Genomic DNA, 15751 nt, shown 5'->3' with positions numbered 1-15751 from the left:
ACTTGCAACCTTTGTTCTTAGTCACTTTGCTTCAAATTTTTGTGATTAAAACATTACAGAACATACTAACCTTAATTACCTCCAGGAACCCTCCGTGAAGGATATTAGGAGGGTAAGTACTCGGAGGGCTTTCTCTGTGGTGGCGCCCAGTCTATGGAATGCGCTCCCCAGAGAGGTCCGCCTGGCGCCGTCATTATTTGTTTTTCAGCGCCAGGCGAAGACCTTTTTATTCAAACGCTATTTTAATTGTTAATATTATTTATTTTTATTTTATTTTTCGGGCCAGGTTGACTCATTGTGAGCCACCCCAAGGCTTCGGTGAATGGGGCGGCATAGAAGCCTTCTAAATAAAATAATCAATTACATGGAACCTTATGGGGAAATTTGACTTGGCCCACAACCAATTGGGGTCGTGACCAGAGTTGTGAAACAGATTAAGTTTGTGAGCCAAGGTACCACTGTATTCTGCACTGTAATATATTTTATGATCCACTTTTGTTCTCAAAGTAAAGTGAACACTGACATTCCATCCCCAACTAATGAGATCCTTGGCTTGCACCAGAGTACAAGACTGGTTTTTTAATGTACAGACTTAAGTGTAAAATTTCCAGAAATTCTGAAATGATAGAAAAAAATTGAAGGAAATTCAGCATACTATTCAAATGATTTTAATGCTTTTTGCAAATCTTTGTTGCATTAGAACAACTTTCCACCACCTGGTAGTCTCCAGAAATGCTTGACTCCAGATCCCATCATCCTCAGGCAGCCTGGCCAGTGGTCAGGAATGCTGGGCACTGCAGTTCAAGATGCTGGGAGGCCAACAAGTTCAGGAAGGCTCCTTTAGGAACACTGAACAGTCTTTTGTGGGTAACACCGCTTACAAAATATACATACCTGCCTGCCCCATATGATCTGGACAGGAGGTCCTCCCTTGGGAACCCTCCCTGAAGATCAGGAGAGTGGCTACCCAGAGAAGCGCCTTCTGTGGTGGCACCCCAGTTATGTCATCGGACCAAAACATTTTATGTGTTGACACCATTTAGAGATGGGTTTTGTCGTCATTTGATGGTTGATGCTGTGCTTTTTTTGTATTATTGTCCTGGGACTCAGTGAAGGACAGTACAGAAAAGCTGTTAACTAAATATCACCACATTTAAGAACATTTAAAACCAAATCCAGTATAGTTGTAGTTTTCTGAATAAACTTTATTTTATGTTTAATATATCAGGAATGCTTTTATGAGCGAACCGAGATATACTAATTTTAGGTTCCTATTTAATGTTTGACAAAAGAAAACATCAGCAAGCAGTCCCGAAACAATTCCTCCAAAGATTGTCAGGACCGTTGCAGTCACAGAACCCTTCCAGTTTTTCGGCAAAGCTTATTCAGCAAATATCACACAGAGGCAGGGGTCCTCAAACTTTTTTAAACAGGGGGCCAAGTTCACTGTCCCTCAGACTGTTAGGGGGCTGGACTATAGTTTGAAAAAAAAATAGGAATGAACTCTGCACATTAATTGAAAATTTAAAAAGCAATTGAAAAATGTTTGCCTCACTCACTTGGGCTGCAGAAGCCAAGATGAGGTGGGGAAGAGCATGTCCCTATTCAAGGGATATAGCTACAATGTCCGCAATCATGCTGGGGGGGGAGGATGGGCGCAACCATGGCTATCCCCCCCCAGCACCACCGCGATCGCGCCCATCTCCCCACTGAGTATGCCTACGCCGGCTCAGAGCTTTTGGACTTGCTCAGAGATCGTCCTCTCCAAGTGAGTCCAAAACCTATGGCAGGCCTGATAAACGGGTATGGTGGGCCAGATTCAGCCCATGGACTGTAGCTTGAGTACCCATGTACAGAAGCATAACATTTTGTGATCCAGCTGCATGATGAGTCAACAAGCCCACACCTGTTTGCTTGGGTGTCAACTTCACTTGGAATATTGAGTGAAGGATGTCCTGCCTTTAGTTATGCAGCTTTCAATACCTTCATATAGTAAATATTTTCCAGCGTCCCATCAACTTCATTACACAAAGTATGTACAAAATGTCAGGAATACATTGGGTGGTCACATTCAGTCAAAGATGTTTTCCAAGTCAGAGTTTAACATCTGCAATACACTCAGTATTTTTTAAAAAGCCCTTATATGTTTATACATTTGCTCTTCACCTCTGTACTTTGTACTGGAAAAAACATTAGCATATGTAGTGTATTTTCTGGAAAATGGGTACCTACCAGCACATGTTCTGCATTCAGAAGGCTTTTATTGGACACCCCATTTATTATGGTTAAGTCTTAGTGGCAGTTCTATTGGTAGTATGGACAAATAAGACTCCGTTCTTGAGATCTCATCAACAGAACACAACCCATATTCAAAACTGGCAAACTCACTTTCCTGTTTAAATAACATGAATAATCTTGACAAAAATAACACCTACCACTTGCAGCAAGATTTGTCAAAAGGATGACAACTTTAAGGTTTTTTATCCTATCACAAGGAAGTCAGCTCTAACAGAAAAACTATTGCGATTTAGTGGGGAAAGTCAATTTAGGAATTAGTTTATATCTAAGAATTTTTAACCTCAACCAGGAAAAGCGACATTTTAGTCTCTCTCATAAATTTCCATTAATGAACATCTTATTCTTCCTTCAATCTCTTGGGATGGTATTCACCCCATCTCTGCACTGCAGGATCTAGACTACTACTTTAAGGTAGAGAATTTATTCCATAGGCTGCATTTTAAAAAGCTTTTATACCTGAGGCATTGTTTCCCAGGGGTGAGATCTAATTTAGAGCTTTATTAAAATTGTAAGGGAGTCCTGCAGACCCAAGCCTCCAAGTTCTTTTTGGATTGGGGGCAACAGATGTCACCCAGCCAGTTATCACATTGGGTGACAAAAGTGGAATAACCTACAACGTGAATTTTAGATTAGAACCACTGACTGCTACAACATCTAACCAGAACAAGCCCAGAAAAAATATAGTCCATTAAAGAAAACTCAAAACTTCTTTCATATTATGTGGTGACTCTACTATCCTTATTAAATTTGTTAAAAAGACATGCACATTAATTTAAAAGAATAAAACTATACTTAAAATTGGCAATTGCACATAAGCATAATTGAACAAAATAGTATATATAAAAATAATGTATATACCTGGCATTGAAAAGGATACATCACCTTGGAGAGTTCATTCCAAAACCGGCCGTGCCACAATCAAAAAGACCCTCCCTCCCGGTAACCACACCTACCTGCCTTTGGAAGGGTCTCCTGGAGGACACCTGAAGATAACCTCCATGTCTGGGTAGATAGATATGCGGGGAAACGGAACATACTTTGGAGCATCGTACAAGTGCACCTACAAAAGGCACGCTTGTCAAGTGGAAGCTGCCAGCACTTTGAAGCCCTGCTCCAGAAATGTGACGACCCAATTGATGTCAATGGACCTACTCTACATAGACCTTAATCAGTTTTTACTAACTCTTGAAACTGAGAGGAACAGTCAGACCTGTTTACGTTTACAGAACAGGCCACCCCCATGCCTCTTCCAAGTTTCTCAGCCAAAACCAAATTCAAGTTCATCCCACACTGTGCACCCGTTTCCCCGCATTATAGGCTCAGCTATTTAGCTTCGCCATAAAAGCACACAGCAAACCATTTTGCTTCGTCCAGCGAAGACGTCAAAGCCGGTCTCGTTTCCAGCTGAAGCCTAAAAAGCAAAAAACACGAATTCAGCGCCTGCCACGCGGAGTTGCCACCGCGCACGAGCAGCCGCTGATCGCAGCACCCGCGCCGCTCAAGCCTCAGCCCACGCTCATAATCAGGAGCTGAAAGCAGCTCTCATACGAGGTGTCAGAAAATCGAAGCAGCTCATCCCTGGCGAGCACGCGAGGTGCGCAGGCGACGACGCGCCAGGAGGCCCCGTGCTCACCTCTCTCCCGGCAGCACGCCCGCGCACCGGCAGAGCGTCTTTCGGCGAGGCCGGCTCGGCAAGGGGCAGCCCCCGCGCAAAGCCCAGCCGGGCAGGCCGGCGAGGAAGGGCCTCGCGAGGCCGCACGCGGGCCCGGTTTCCGGCCGTTCCCACGCGGGGCCGACTGCGACCTCCTCGCGCTCCACCCCCAGCCCGCAGGGGCTCTGTCGGCGGCACAGGACAGCCCTCGGCGCGGCCGGCAGGGCGGGCGCGCGCACCGGCCAGGCCAGGCCGCGCGCGGGTCCCGCTGCCACAGCCACCAACACGGAGGCAGCGCGCCCGCCTCGAGCACAGAGAGGGCGGGCGACTCCTGGCGCCGCCTTTTATGCGCGCACACCGCGCGTTGCTATTGGCTGGCTCCGGGGCAGCGACCCAGCCAATCGGCTTCATGTTCCTTTGGCTCGCCCGTCCGCCGCCCCGTTCCGCTTCGACTTGTTCCTCGCTCGATTTTGCCCCACCCCTCCTTTTTTCAGGCTACGCGATTGGGCAACTCGGCGCGTTCACGGCTGGGGCGGAAGCCCCACTCGGACAGGAAAAAACAGCAGTCCAGGGCCCGAAGAGCCAATCCAAAGGTGTCGGCAGAGCAGAGGCTCCTGGTAGTCGTAGGCGGTGACGCCTACGGGCAACCCCGGGCACCGCAGAGCCGTGCGCAAAGAAGAACTACCAATCCCACCGCCCCAAGCGAGGACCAACGTAACGCCGCTTCCGGCCGGCCGCGGCTTGAGGAGGCCAGACGACTGGCGGTGCTAAGCTGGAGGGGCCCGGCACCATGTGCTGGGGAGCCGCGCGCGGGCCCGCGCCGCCGCCGCCCCTGCCCGCAGGTGAGCGGGAGGCGGCGTGGGCGGAGCCTGAGGGCGCCCCGAGGGGGAGGGGTCGTGCGGGGAAGGGGCGAGAGGAGGGCGGCGGGTCTGGAGGCCCCCTTGAAATGGAGTCCTCGGAAGCACCTCCGAGGCTGCGGTGCTCCCTTCCGCGCAAGGGAAGGGCGCCTGCAGCCTCCCGTCCCCCGCCCTGGAAAAGCGCCCCTAGGAGGAAGTAGGGCGGTGTTCGCCCCCCGTCGCGCGGTGGGTCGTCAGGTGAAAGTGCTCCTTTCCTTTCCCTGGGGGGCTGAAGGCCACGCGCGTGACTTCCGTCTATGTCGTGCTTGCAACAACAGCCCTGCAAGGTTAGCCTGAAGGGAAGAGCGGGTGCGCCCGGGCCAAGGTCACCCTGTCAGTTTCACAGCTGGGAAAGGGGTCTGAGCCGTTCTTTGCACGTACGTCTAGGGCAAAACAAAGAGCCTCCCCGCAGGACACGTGGTCACAAAGCGTTCCTTGATTTTTCCTTAAGCCCAGCATTTGGGGGAAATTCGGCCTTCCTCAGAGGTCATGCGAAATCCATAACATAGTCAAGAGTTACAGCTTACATGTACGTAAACCATAACAGAATAAGAGTTTGAGAATAAGTTGAGATGGCCTATACACTTATGTACATGTGTACTACCCAGTGTGTAAGTCAAAAGAACCAGACTGAATGGCAATTCGAATACAGTTGCACTTATGCTCCTAGCAGGAATTCCAGCTTTCCCAATCACAAATAAAAGTTCTGTTTTGCCACTGTTACATGAAGCCACAAACAGGTACAGCCGCTGAAGTCAGACTCCTTATCTGCGTTTAAGGCAACTGCTTATTGCTCCTTGTTCATCTACTGTTGGAGCGTGTGCTTCTGTGCTCTTCTCAAGCACAGATGCACATTTTTTAATCAAGCTCAATTGAAAAACTCAAACTCTTAGACAGAAAACACAGTGAATGGGTTTTATTTGTGAGCTTCTTATTTATTGTTGAGATACACTGCTGCATGTACTAGAATATGTATGTTTTATTGTTACTCATTTCTATTTGGGCTGTATATTGTTACTTATTTCTGCGTTTATTAAATTTATGTCCTGCCTTTTCACCAAGGAGCACAAGGTGGCATGCATGATCCTCTTTCACCCCATTTGTATCCTAACAACTGTCCTTTGCAGTAGGTTGGGCTGAAGGTCAGTCTCTGGCCCAAAATCACCCAGTGGGCTTCTTGTCTGATTCAGAATTTGAATCTGAGGCCCCTTTAGTCCAAAGCTAATCACTACATCGCACTGGTTCTGAAAGGAAAAAAGAGAAGGATTTGATTAGTGTTATTTGGGAGGCCATTACACAGAATGCAGTATTCTTGCTATTGTAGCATGATGTAGTCATTTGGGTTTTGTTGGACTGGAATTAGGGAGACCTGGATTCAATTGCTACTCAGCCATGAAGTTCCTTGGGTGACCTTGGTGACTCAAACTCAGAGCCTAACTTTGTGATACGAATCTACCTGTACAAAACTGTCTGGGACCCTCTAAGTGCATCTTCCTGCAGAATTGCAGAGGAAGGCAAGAAGGGAGAGGACCTTTCGGTAGTGGCCTCGATTGTGGAATGCTTTCCCTAGGGTGGTCTACCTGGCACCGGCTCTGAGTGGTTTCGCATGACACAGCAACTCATTGTGGGTTGCTAGCTATACTGGGTTGTCATGTCATACGATCCCAGAATGATTTCTTCAGTGTGGTTTGTGTGTGTACACGCTGTACTCATGGTGTCGTACCCAACAGTTTTATCCAGATCAACCCCATCACGAGTCCAGGGAATTGACTACAGAGTGCTATGAGAACAGCAGCAAGATACCTTTGCCGCTTGTACCACTGGTCCCCCAGATGACCATCAGTACCACCTGCTCCAAAAGTGCTCCGGTGGCACTTCAGGCAGGTGGCACTGGCTCAACCCCTATGGGGAGCTCACTGCATTTTAAACTGTTGGAGTTTTTTCCCCTGGAGAGCAAGCTGACTCTTGTAATCCCTCACAGCTATGAACACTGTCTTCGAAATGCCCAGTAACATATTGCAAGGCTGCCTAGCATTAAAAAAACACCCTGACATTCTTCAAATATCTGTGAAAATGTATTTGGAAAAGTGTAGTTTTTAAACATTAAGTCAATGTATGAGTCTAGTTTCCTCTCATGAAGAAATTTTGTAAGCCTTTCTAAATCTGGCATAACCACTTGAGTTCTAATGCTGATGGCTGTTAAATACTTCCATAAACGGATTGGCTCAAACTTTTGCATGTTCCCAAGTTGATAGAATTTCAGGGACAAGAACAAATGCTGGGGCACCCTGAGGTACATGAGTTCCCTTCCTCAGCGGGAAAAGCCACAGTGAACCTGAAATGGCTTGTGAATATGGTGCGGAGTGGGGAAACAGCTTGCTTTTTCCACAGTGTTCCCTCAGACACCCGGGGGAAGGAAGAAACCAGTAACAGGGAGAGGCCAGTTGTCTGTTGAGATCACTGTGGGTTGTTGGGTGGCAACCAGCTTGCTTTGGCTAATTGCCAGGATGGGTTATTGTGACGTGTGAATGTTTCCATTCTCATCCTTTTAATGCCAGATTAAGACTCCCAATCCGCTGACCACATACAAGGTTTTAATGATTCCTGAGTCTTCATTGCTGATTGTTTAAAATTGGTTTTGTCTGTTTATTCGTAATATTTGTAAACTGTCTTTTTTGCTTTTTGAAGAACTCAAGTGCCTTACAAAATCCCCATTCTCCTCTTGAGCTTAGAACAATCCTGTGAGACGGGTTAGGCTGAGGGTCAGTGACTGGCCCCAAATGGCTTTGTTGTTATGTTTTATATTGTATTTTTAATGTTTTATTCTTTTGTAAAATATACTGTAAGAGCTTTGGCTCTTGGACAGTATAGAAATGTAATAAATAGCTTAATTTATTGGGTTTGTTGTGAAGATAAAATTTACAAGAGACTAACAGATTGCCTTGAATTCCTTGCCGGGAAAACTGGGGGTATACATGGAAGGATTAGTGCAATAATAGGGTGAGATAACAGGAACACAGGAAGCTGTCTTGCACTCTACCAAACGGTTGCTTCCTCTGGCTCATCGCTGGGGGCAGGCAGGCAATCTGGGCCACAGCTGTTTGAGAAACTGTTATCAGTGCTACTGTAGAATGACTGCCATGGAAGGCATGACAAAGGACAAGGAATCTCGGAGGCTGAGTGAAAGGGGTGCTGACTGCGTTCCTTCTTTGATAGCACGGTTTTCAGTACTAAGAGAAACATATTCTGCTGCCATCCCAATTGCTGAAAGGAAAATGTGGTAATTTCAAAAGCAAAAACAGTGTGTGAAGGTGAAGGCTTCATGCTGGGAACCAGGAAAGGTCTTCAGGGATGCACTGATGCCCCCGGGCACCGCATGGCCTGCCTTGACACCCGCAGGGTTTGGCAGAAGCTCTCTAGGTCTGATGTCTCTGAAATGTGCCCAGTGTACAGTTGGCCCTCCGCATCGCGAAAGTTAAACCTGTGAAAGCAAGGGTTGACTATATATGAACGCCATATGTGTCGTGTGTGCCAGCTTATTAACTTACATTCTGGTAAGCTGTCCTGAGGCTGCGGCAAAGGATGGCATATAAATGTTTTAGTAAATAAACAGTATATAAAGTGAGGTACTTGTTTCCTTTCCTTTAGTTTATCTGGACTGATGGTTTTTAGGAGCAAAAACTTTTGTTTTCACAAACTGTTATGTGTAGCTCAGAAATGTGTACTCCTAGAAATGGGACAGCTGAAACAGTTATGATTCTTTAGAAGAAATGGTGAAGCCCAGGCACCAGGGGCTTACCTGCCCAGTATTTTCTCCCATAACATAACACTGCAGTTTTTATTAGTGTTAGTTTCTCAGTGTCCTAATTTAATCTTGCATGGATTCATTGGTTCTCCTTTAATGTGCCTGTGTTCCGGTGTGAGGAAAAAGTCATCCCCAATATGAAGAGCTGTTTATGCTATGGATGTAGGTGAAATAAAAGACAAGGATTGGAAGAATATACGGAACAGAAGAGTATATAAGAGTATGTCAGTTAGAGTTAAAGAGGATGGATACAAGGCGATATGGAGATGGTATTTAACACCAGATAAGTTAAATCAAATCAATGATGAATATTCTAATATATGTTGGAGATGTGGTGAAGAGATTGGAACATATGTGGTGGGATTGTGAAAACATACAAAAGATTTGGATGATAGTATTTAAGGAAGTTGGAGAAATTTTAGATATAGACTTAGAAATGTCACCAAGAATGGTGTAATTACTGTTGATAGAAAAACAAGATATAAGTGAAGCTAAGCAAGAATTGATTGTAAGTATGATAATGGCAGTTCGGCTAGTGATAGTTAAATATTGGAAACAGAATTGGGTTTTGCAAAGGCATGAATGGCATAATGGAATATGGAACATGGTAATGATAAACTGATGACAGAAATAAAAATTAAAAGAGGGTTAATGAAAGCAAATAAATATAATGACATCTGGGAAGATTTTGTAAAAGCAGTACTTATAGATGGCAAAGGGTATAAATCCAGTCAAGTTTATATGACTTTCTAGAGGGGATATGGAAATAATTAAAGTATATTAGATATTATTAATTGGTATAGTATGTGAATGGTGGTAGCATTGGTCTCCGGGGTGGTGGGGCACTTTATCATTTGCCTTTTATTATTGTGTTTTTGTTAGGTTATATTATTGTTATGATATATTGTACTTATGGTTTTTGGGGTCTAAAATAAATAATGGGGGAATTAAAAAAAGAGCTGTTTATACTCTGTATCAAATTTCATGATTTTATACTTGACTTTTTCAGTTTGGTACAGTTGCTCTTTGCAAACAAACAGCCAGACACCATTTCATTCTTAAGTTGCAAAGAGTCAGGCGTCTCGGTGGCGTTACTCATGAAACTGTCATGGATCCTGGTTGGGTGGCTTTTACTTTCTGGCCCGAGGAACCCTTGATGGCTACCCTTTCTAGAGAAAATCCTGCTGAGAAAAGATCAAATGAAAGCTGAGAGAGGATTGGTTGAGCCTGGTGGGGATTTTCCAGATGAATGTGCACAGGGCCTACCACTCTGCATGCCTTTCTGTTTACATCATCAGGAGCTGGGTGAGCTCAGGGCCGGCAGAGACAGTTTGGAAGAGGGAAGTGCTGCTTGAGAAGGTTTGCTGCGTTTTTCTCTGCTGGTGATCCTCTTTTCAGGCACCTTGTGAGGTAAAGGGCTTCTTTGTGGATGGTAGCATATGCGGTTGTGTGTGAACCCATCAGGTGATTGTTAAACAGCTGTGCTGAGGCCATGCCTGGATCAGATAACTGGAATCATTTGTGCCAGTGAATTGGTTGTGTGAGCTCAAGAGCCTGGCTTGAGAAGCATTTATATTTTTCAAGTATAGATGCCAGCATCCATCCCCTTAAGCTATCAGTATGGCTAATGTTTGGGTTCTGGTTTTATACTGGCTTTGTGTAGGGCTGGAGAGTTTAGACTGAGCAGAACCATGGCCTGGAGCTTCCTGTTTCTGACTGATTCCCTGCTACTTCTTCCACTTGGCTTTATTTGGAATCCATGATGGGTGCTCCTGAAGAGCCATCTCTTACTGAAACGAAAGACTATGAAACATTGCAAGCTGTCAGCCGTCTGCCTTGCGCCATCATGGAGAGAGCGCCATCTCTTTACCAAGAGTGCTGCATTTTATTATGTTATTGCTTAACTTCCTTATGTACAGTAGAGTTTGTGTATATGTTACTGGAAAGGTCAGAGTTTGGTGTTACAGATTTTCTTACAAATGTCAGTAACATTTGGTAAGAATTGTTTAAGGAGGGCTAGACTGCTAAGTTGATTCTAAGGTTTTCTTTTCTTTCTGAGTGCATCCCATGAAGTCATCCGATCCTCTTCTGTCGGTGAAGTTCTTCATGCAGCCCTTTCTGTTGTTCTTGGGGAAACTGAAGCAAACAAGGCTACGTCATGTATGTTGTACTTAATTTTGTTTAAGTACAAAGTTCAAGCGCACTGCTGAAAAGCCCCTACCAGTTCTAGTTCTTCTTCCTTCGTTATCATTGAATCATGTGAAGAACAGATGTTAGGTTCCTGTTGTATTAATGATTAATCACAGGTACCATGTGGTGGAAGGGATCTAGTGTACTATGAATTGCCAGGCTTGTGCCAGGACCTATAAGACTGGATGGAAAACTTTGTGATTTCTTCTTACTTACTGGTGGGAGCTTTCATTTCTCTTCCTCTTTGTGCACAGAGAAGGGATGGGGGTGAAGGGAAGGGGCAAGCCCAGGCTCACTCCACCTGCTACCAGTCATTTAATCCTGGTTGCTGAGTAAGGGGGAAAGAAAGGGTTGGGGTTGGGGTTGATCATGTGCCCGATAGTAGCAGGAGACGGGCCTAACCTTGCCAGTGGAACAACGGGACTTGGCCTATCTATGGCCAGCCTGAGCTATAACGGCTTGTACCTGTGTCACCACAGGGCCACTGTGGTAGAGTGTGAAGAGTGCAGGGCTGAAACTCGGACGATCTGGGTTCTAGTCCCCACTCGGCCATGGAGCCCACTGGGTGACTTTGGACCAGTCAAAGACTCCCAAGCCCAACCTACCTCACAGGATTCTTGTGGGCAAAAGATGGAGAGCAGCAGGAGGAAAATTATGCAAGCCACTATGAATTCGTTGGAAAAACTGGGATTTAAAACTAATAAATTCATAAATTGTAGTGGTGATAAGGCTGTCTTTCAAGCTGCTTTGAGTTTTCAAGGTAGGTTCCAGGCATTATCTCAGTAACCATATGTTTTTAAAGGCGCATCCTGTGAGAACCTGACCACGTTCTAGGAATACTTGAGGAAGCACCACTTCTGGTGGAGCCCTTCAGGTGTTTAGCCTTCTGGGCAGGATGTTCTCATTTGGAGTGCCACAACTGTGGAATCTGCAGACATTCTAAATTGCAACTCATTTGGGACTTAAGCTGTAGACACACTTTTAATAAGAGGTGTCTTGCTTCTGTTTTGCTTTATCTGCTTGCAGCGTGGATAAAAATGGCTGATTTGTTAAAATCAGAAAATCTGATTTTTTAAAAATTAATTGTATTTTTTAAAAATAAAATGCCTTTTGAGGAAAAATCTATCCAAACAGTGTTTTCTGTTTTGGATACATTATAGTCCAAAGGTTATTCATCTTGCAAGAAGGATTAGTTTTTAATTATGAAACATGAGGGTGTATATTCGTGCAATACTTAAATATTTGGTAAATGAATGCTATTAATATATTTACAATGTTATGCTGTTCCAGACGTTTCTGTAAGGTTATTGGGCAATTTTTCTATCTAGAAGATATTACCACAGATGCTGGTTTTACAGCACTCAGAGCTGTGATTATATGCCTCTTCTTCACAGCAAAAATGTAATAAAACAAATATACAGAGTTGAGAAAATGATGTTAATACCATTGTTCCTTTGCAAATCTATGTACACAGAATCAGCCCCTTCCCTCTAAAGGACTAAGTTTAAAAAAAATCCATGCCTAGAAGAAGCTTGTTGGGAGTGGAACAGATCTGCACAAGAAGCGAAGGGTGAGGTGGGAGGGGCAAGCAGTAAAAATGAAAGGGAGCCCTTTTGAACGGAATTAACTCCACAAGTCTCTTTCTGTGTTTAGTCTGAGGTCTCTCATATTATTTTTCCCTGGAGGAGAAAACCTATAATGGCAGCAGGCCACAAAAGAGACTCAGTTTGGGAATATTTTAATGATGTTCCTCTACCTACGAGTAAAGCAGGCATGCATGCAAATTATGTAGAAAGCCATGATTCAAATCTAGTCTTACTGACTAGTGATTTAAAATGTGATTTAAATCAAATCCATCCTGTCTGTTTGGCTCTTTTAAAATAGCTTGTCACTGATAACTGCTTTTGTGGAGCACTTTGGTAGGACAGAAAATATATAAACTCAGTATCTTTATTTTATGTCACTAGAGGCAGCTTTTATTACATTTACATGTTGGATTAGATTATGAGTGCCAACAAGAACGCCCGCTACAATCGTTTCCCCAGCGACACAACAAACGGTGCTTCTTCAGAAACCATTAACGGGGTAAGAGAATGCAATGAAACTTGTAGAATGTGTATTTAAAACTATTCTTTGCTTACATCCCTGTTTTTTAAGAAGAATTTAAATATGCCCCTGCTGTTGGTGATCACATCCAATCAGGTTGCAGTTTTAGCTTGACAGTCCTGTCCCTCCTTTGCTTGACCCTAGCTAGTTATTTCCCTCTGTGGAGCACATGATAATGGCTCTCCTCCTCCTTTCAGACAAGAATGGAGACTACTTTTGGGCCTTCTTACTCTGCAGTAACCACCATCACAAAAGGTCAGTGTTGAGCACTCACTCGCTAGCTGTCTGCCCTGAGTCTGCCCTTGATTCCGAGAACAAAGAGGTCTGGCTTCCTGATGAAAAAACAAAGGACTGTAGCGCTATTCAGCCTTGAAGGTCTGTTGAGGTCAACAGTCCATCTTCAGCATGATGAGCTAGATGCCCCTTGATGCCCCAGAGCAGGGGGCAGGCCGGCAGTCGTCCCCACTGTACTCCCTGAGTTGTGGGAATCAGAAGTAGACTGCACCTTCTTAGGGAGGTTCTGCTGAAAGACCAAGAAGGACCCGCAGCAAATGTTGCCTTGTGGAGTGAGGCTGCGCGTGCCTCCTTTCAGAATGCTCCAGCCTCTCCTACCCATGACCAGCCATGACTTCGCGTTGTGTGGTGGCTGAGAGTGCCCTGTTGTCACTGGGTGGCTGTCCTCAAGGCTCCTGAGGCGGCCCTGTTTGAGTGGACGCTGACGCTGCCAGTGCCTGCAGAATGAGCTCACCACTGGAATACGGGGCTGTCAGACTCCTCGGAAGTTGGCTTGGCTGCTTCTGCACTGTCTCCTCGGCAGCTGAGAGCAGACGTTCTGTGACGGAACATCCTCCCGCTGCAGCGCCGTCTAAAGGCAGACTGCTTGGTGCTGGAGCCAGATGCTCCTGCATGCTTCTTGCTGAATAGCTTCAGCATCAGGTGTGGGGAGAGTGTCTTGGGGTCAAAGTGAATGTGATGGGATGGACATCTTTCTTTATGGCCAATATGTGTGCATAGAAACAGTCCACAAGCTGAACTAATTCCGAGCAGCACTTGGGGATACGAAATGGCAATTTTGAAATGGCTGTCTTGCTCCCTTCGCGCTTGCTATGGAAGGAAATTGGGAAGTGCTTTCTTTTACAGGTATGTGTGTGGAGCGGGGTATGTTTTCTGGAGCTTCTCAATAAGGAGACTTGCATATAGGTGGAAACTGAGCACTTCTGCAGACTTACAATCTGATTTATAGATGGGAACTGAACTGTGACGTTGCAGGATTTCTTAGAGATCTGTCCTGGTTCTCCTTGTAGCGGATGGAAGTACTACTTTCAAGCAGCATTGCCGAACAGCCTCCTCTTCCAGCACGCTCACCTATTCCCCTCGTGAAGAGGACGACGGCATGGTATGTGCCTGAACCGGGACCTGCAGCTGCCGCAGCTGTTGTAAAACAGAGGGGTTGGTGCCAGTGGCTTGGCCAGTCACTCCATTCGATATGCAGTTCCCCCGATTCTGTCTCAGATCCCCGCTTCTTGTCTTCTGCTGTTCCCTGTGGACCTGCAGAGGGTGCCCCTCACCACGGTGTGCTGCAGGGACACCAGTCCATCTGTGTGAGGATTAAATGGTGCTGCCAGCAACCCCAGAGCTGTGCAGAGGCTTGGGCCTCAGCCCAGAGACCTTTATGAAACAGCGAGTTTGCCAAGCTCAAGATGGAGGATCGGCGAATGCTGTTAACCTCTCCTGTCTTACAGCGAATGCATGTTTGCTGCCTGGCTCTGTGCAACTGCCTCAGCTTTTCATTGTTTATTGGATTTCTAATACGCCCCTTTTAGCTGCATGTCTCCCTTTAGACTCCTTTCCAGGGCTGCAGGGAGAAGGCAGCATAGCCCTGGCTGGTAATTTTAGATGAGTACCTTGAATACACACCCACTACACCCCATTAGGGTGTTGGCAGTAGAATGCTGCAGTGGTTTTAGGAAAAGACAGCTGGCAGAAATCCGCCACCAGAGTCTAAACCTTCTACCTCTGTGCATTCATAGTTTTCCAGCCTAAAGTGTTCCCTTCCTGGGTCACTTCCCTCCTGCCAGTATGGCCCAGACAATGATCTCTGTTTAGTACCTCCTTTCTTAATCCAAATCCTTGCTTTTCCTGTCACAGTCAACTTTGCTTGACTTCTCCTTCAGTCATCCTGCCTCTTGGCCAGACTCCCTAGCACCCCGTCATTCCCCTCTCGCATTCTGGCCTCCTCCATAATAAAGGCCGTAAAGCATCTCCAGAGTCCCTTCATTCTCTGCTCCCTGCCTCTTGCCGTTTTCTTCAAACTCTTCCCCCCACTTGCTCTTCCTTAAGGAACATCATTTTTAGTTCATTATCTACTCTCTGTACACTTGATCTGTTTGGGTCTGTGTGTTTGTGAGCCACTGAACACTCTAAACCCATCATACCGGCTCAGCCAGACCTCCTGCCATGAAGTTAATGTAATATTGATGGAAACTGCAAAGCATGGTATTTTTTGAGCCGTGCAGTATGAAAGCTCATTTATGACAGTAGTTCTGAATAAACCAGGCTTCTGAGCTGTTAGAAGATACTGGTTTTGTCCAAGGCTAGTATCTCATTAGGCTTTTGTTGCTTCTGCCTTTCTCCTGTGCTGTAATTTTAAAACTTGTTTTTGTAGTCTCTGTATAAGCCACCCTGAGAACTTTATTGAAGGGTGAGTAATAATTCTTTTAACATAATTATTTATTTTAAACTAAAAACTAAGAAATCACCCTTCTACATTATGGTTCACCTCCAAGCCCAGTCCTTCTTTGTTTT

The 15751-nt window shown here is 45.4% G+C and overlaps 1 protein-coding gene, 1 long non-coding RNA gene and 1 other non-coding gene across 8 annotated transcripts in view; 1 reads left to right on the top strand and 2 right to left on the bottom strand.

Moving 5' to 3' along the window:
- Positions 1-33: 33 nt before the first annotated feature.
- Positions 34-4140, bottom strand: LOC123034884. Its single transcript, XR_006416855.1, has 3 exons — positions 3932-4140; positions 365-3709; positions 34-79 (listed from the first exon to the last, which is right to left on the bottom strand). It is a non-coding gene; the product is annotated as an uncharacterized LOC123034884 (long non-coding RNA).
- LOC123034893 lies at positions 3799-3882 on the bottom strand. Its single transcript, XR_006416858.1, has one exon. It is a non-coding gene; the product is annotated as a small nucleolar RNA SNORD60 (small nucleolar RNA).
- A 555-nt stretch (positions 4141-4695) lies between the features above and the next one.
- The window catches only part of TRAF7 (TNF receptor associated factor 7), a 32315-nt gene continuing 21259 nt past the window's right edge, over positions 4696-15751 (top strand). The window contains exons 1-5 of one of the 6 annotated variants that reach the window (XM_044452504.1): positions 10043-10060; positions 10710-10810; positions 12808-12925; positions 13144-13201; positions 14251-14342. In XM_044452504.1, the coding sequence (XP_044308439.1) occupies positions 12845-12925; positions 13144-13201; positions 14251-14342 (231 nt within the window). In that variant the 5' untranslated portion in view covers positions 10043-10060; positions 10710-10810; positions 12808-12844. Of the gene's footprint in view, positions 4792-9626; positions 10811-10846; positions 11601-12807; positions 12926-13143; positions 13202-14250; positions 14343-15751 lie in introns of those variants that run through there. The other 5 variants (XM_044452505.1, XM_044452503.1, XM_044452507.1 and 2 more) reach the window with 5 other exon arrangements.

This window comes from Varanus komodoensis, unplaced genomic scaffold, assembly GCF_004798865.1.
Source record: "Varanus komodoensis strain SLA01 unplaced genomic scaffold, ASM479886v1 scaffold73, whole genome shotgun sequence".
Lineage (NCBI taxonomy): Eukaryota > Metazoa > Chordata > Lepidosauria > Squamata > Varanidae > Varanus > Varanus komodoensis.
This window is presented reverse-complemented; position numbering and strand designations above follow the sequence as displayed.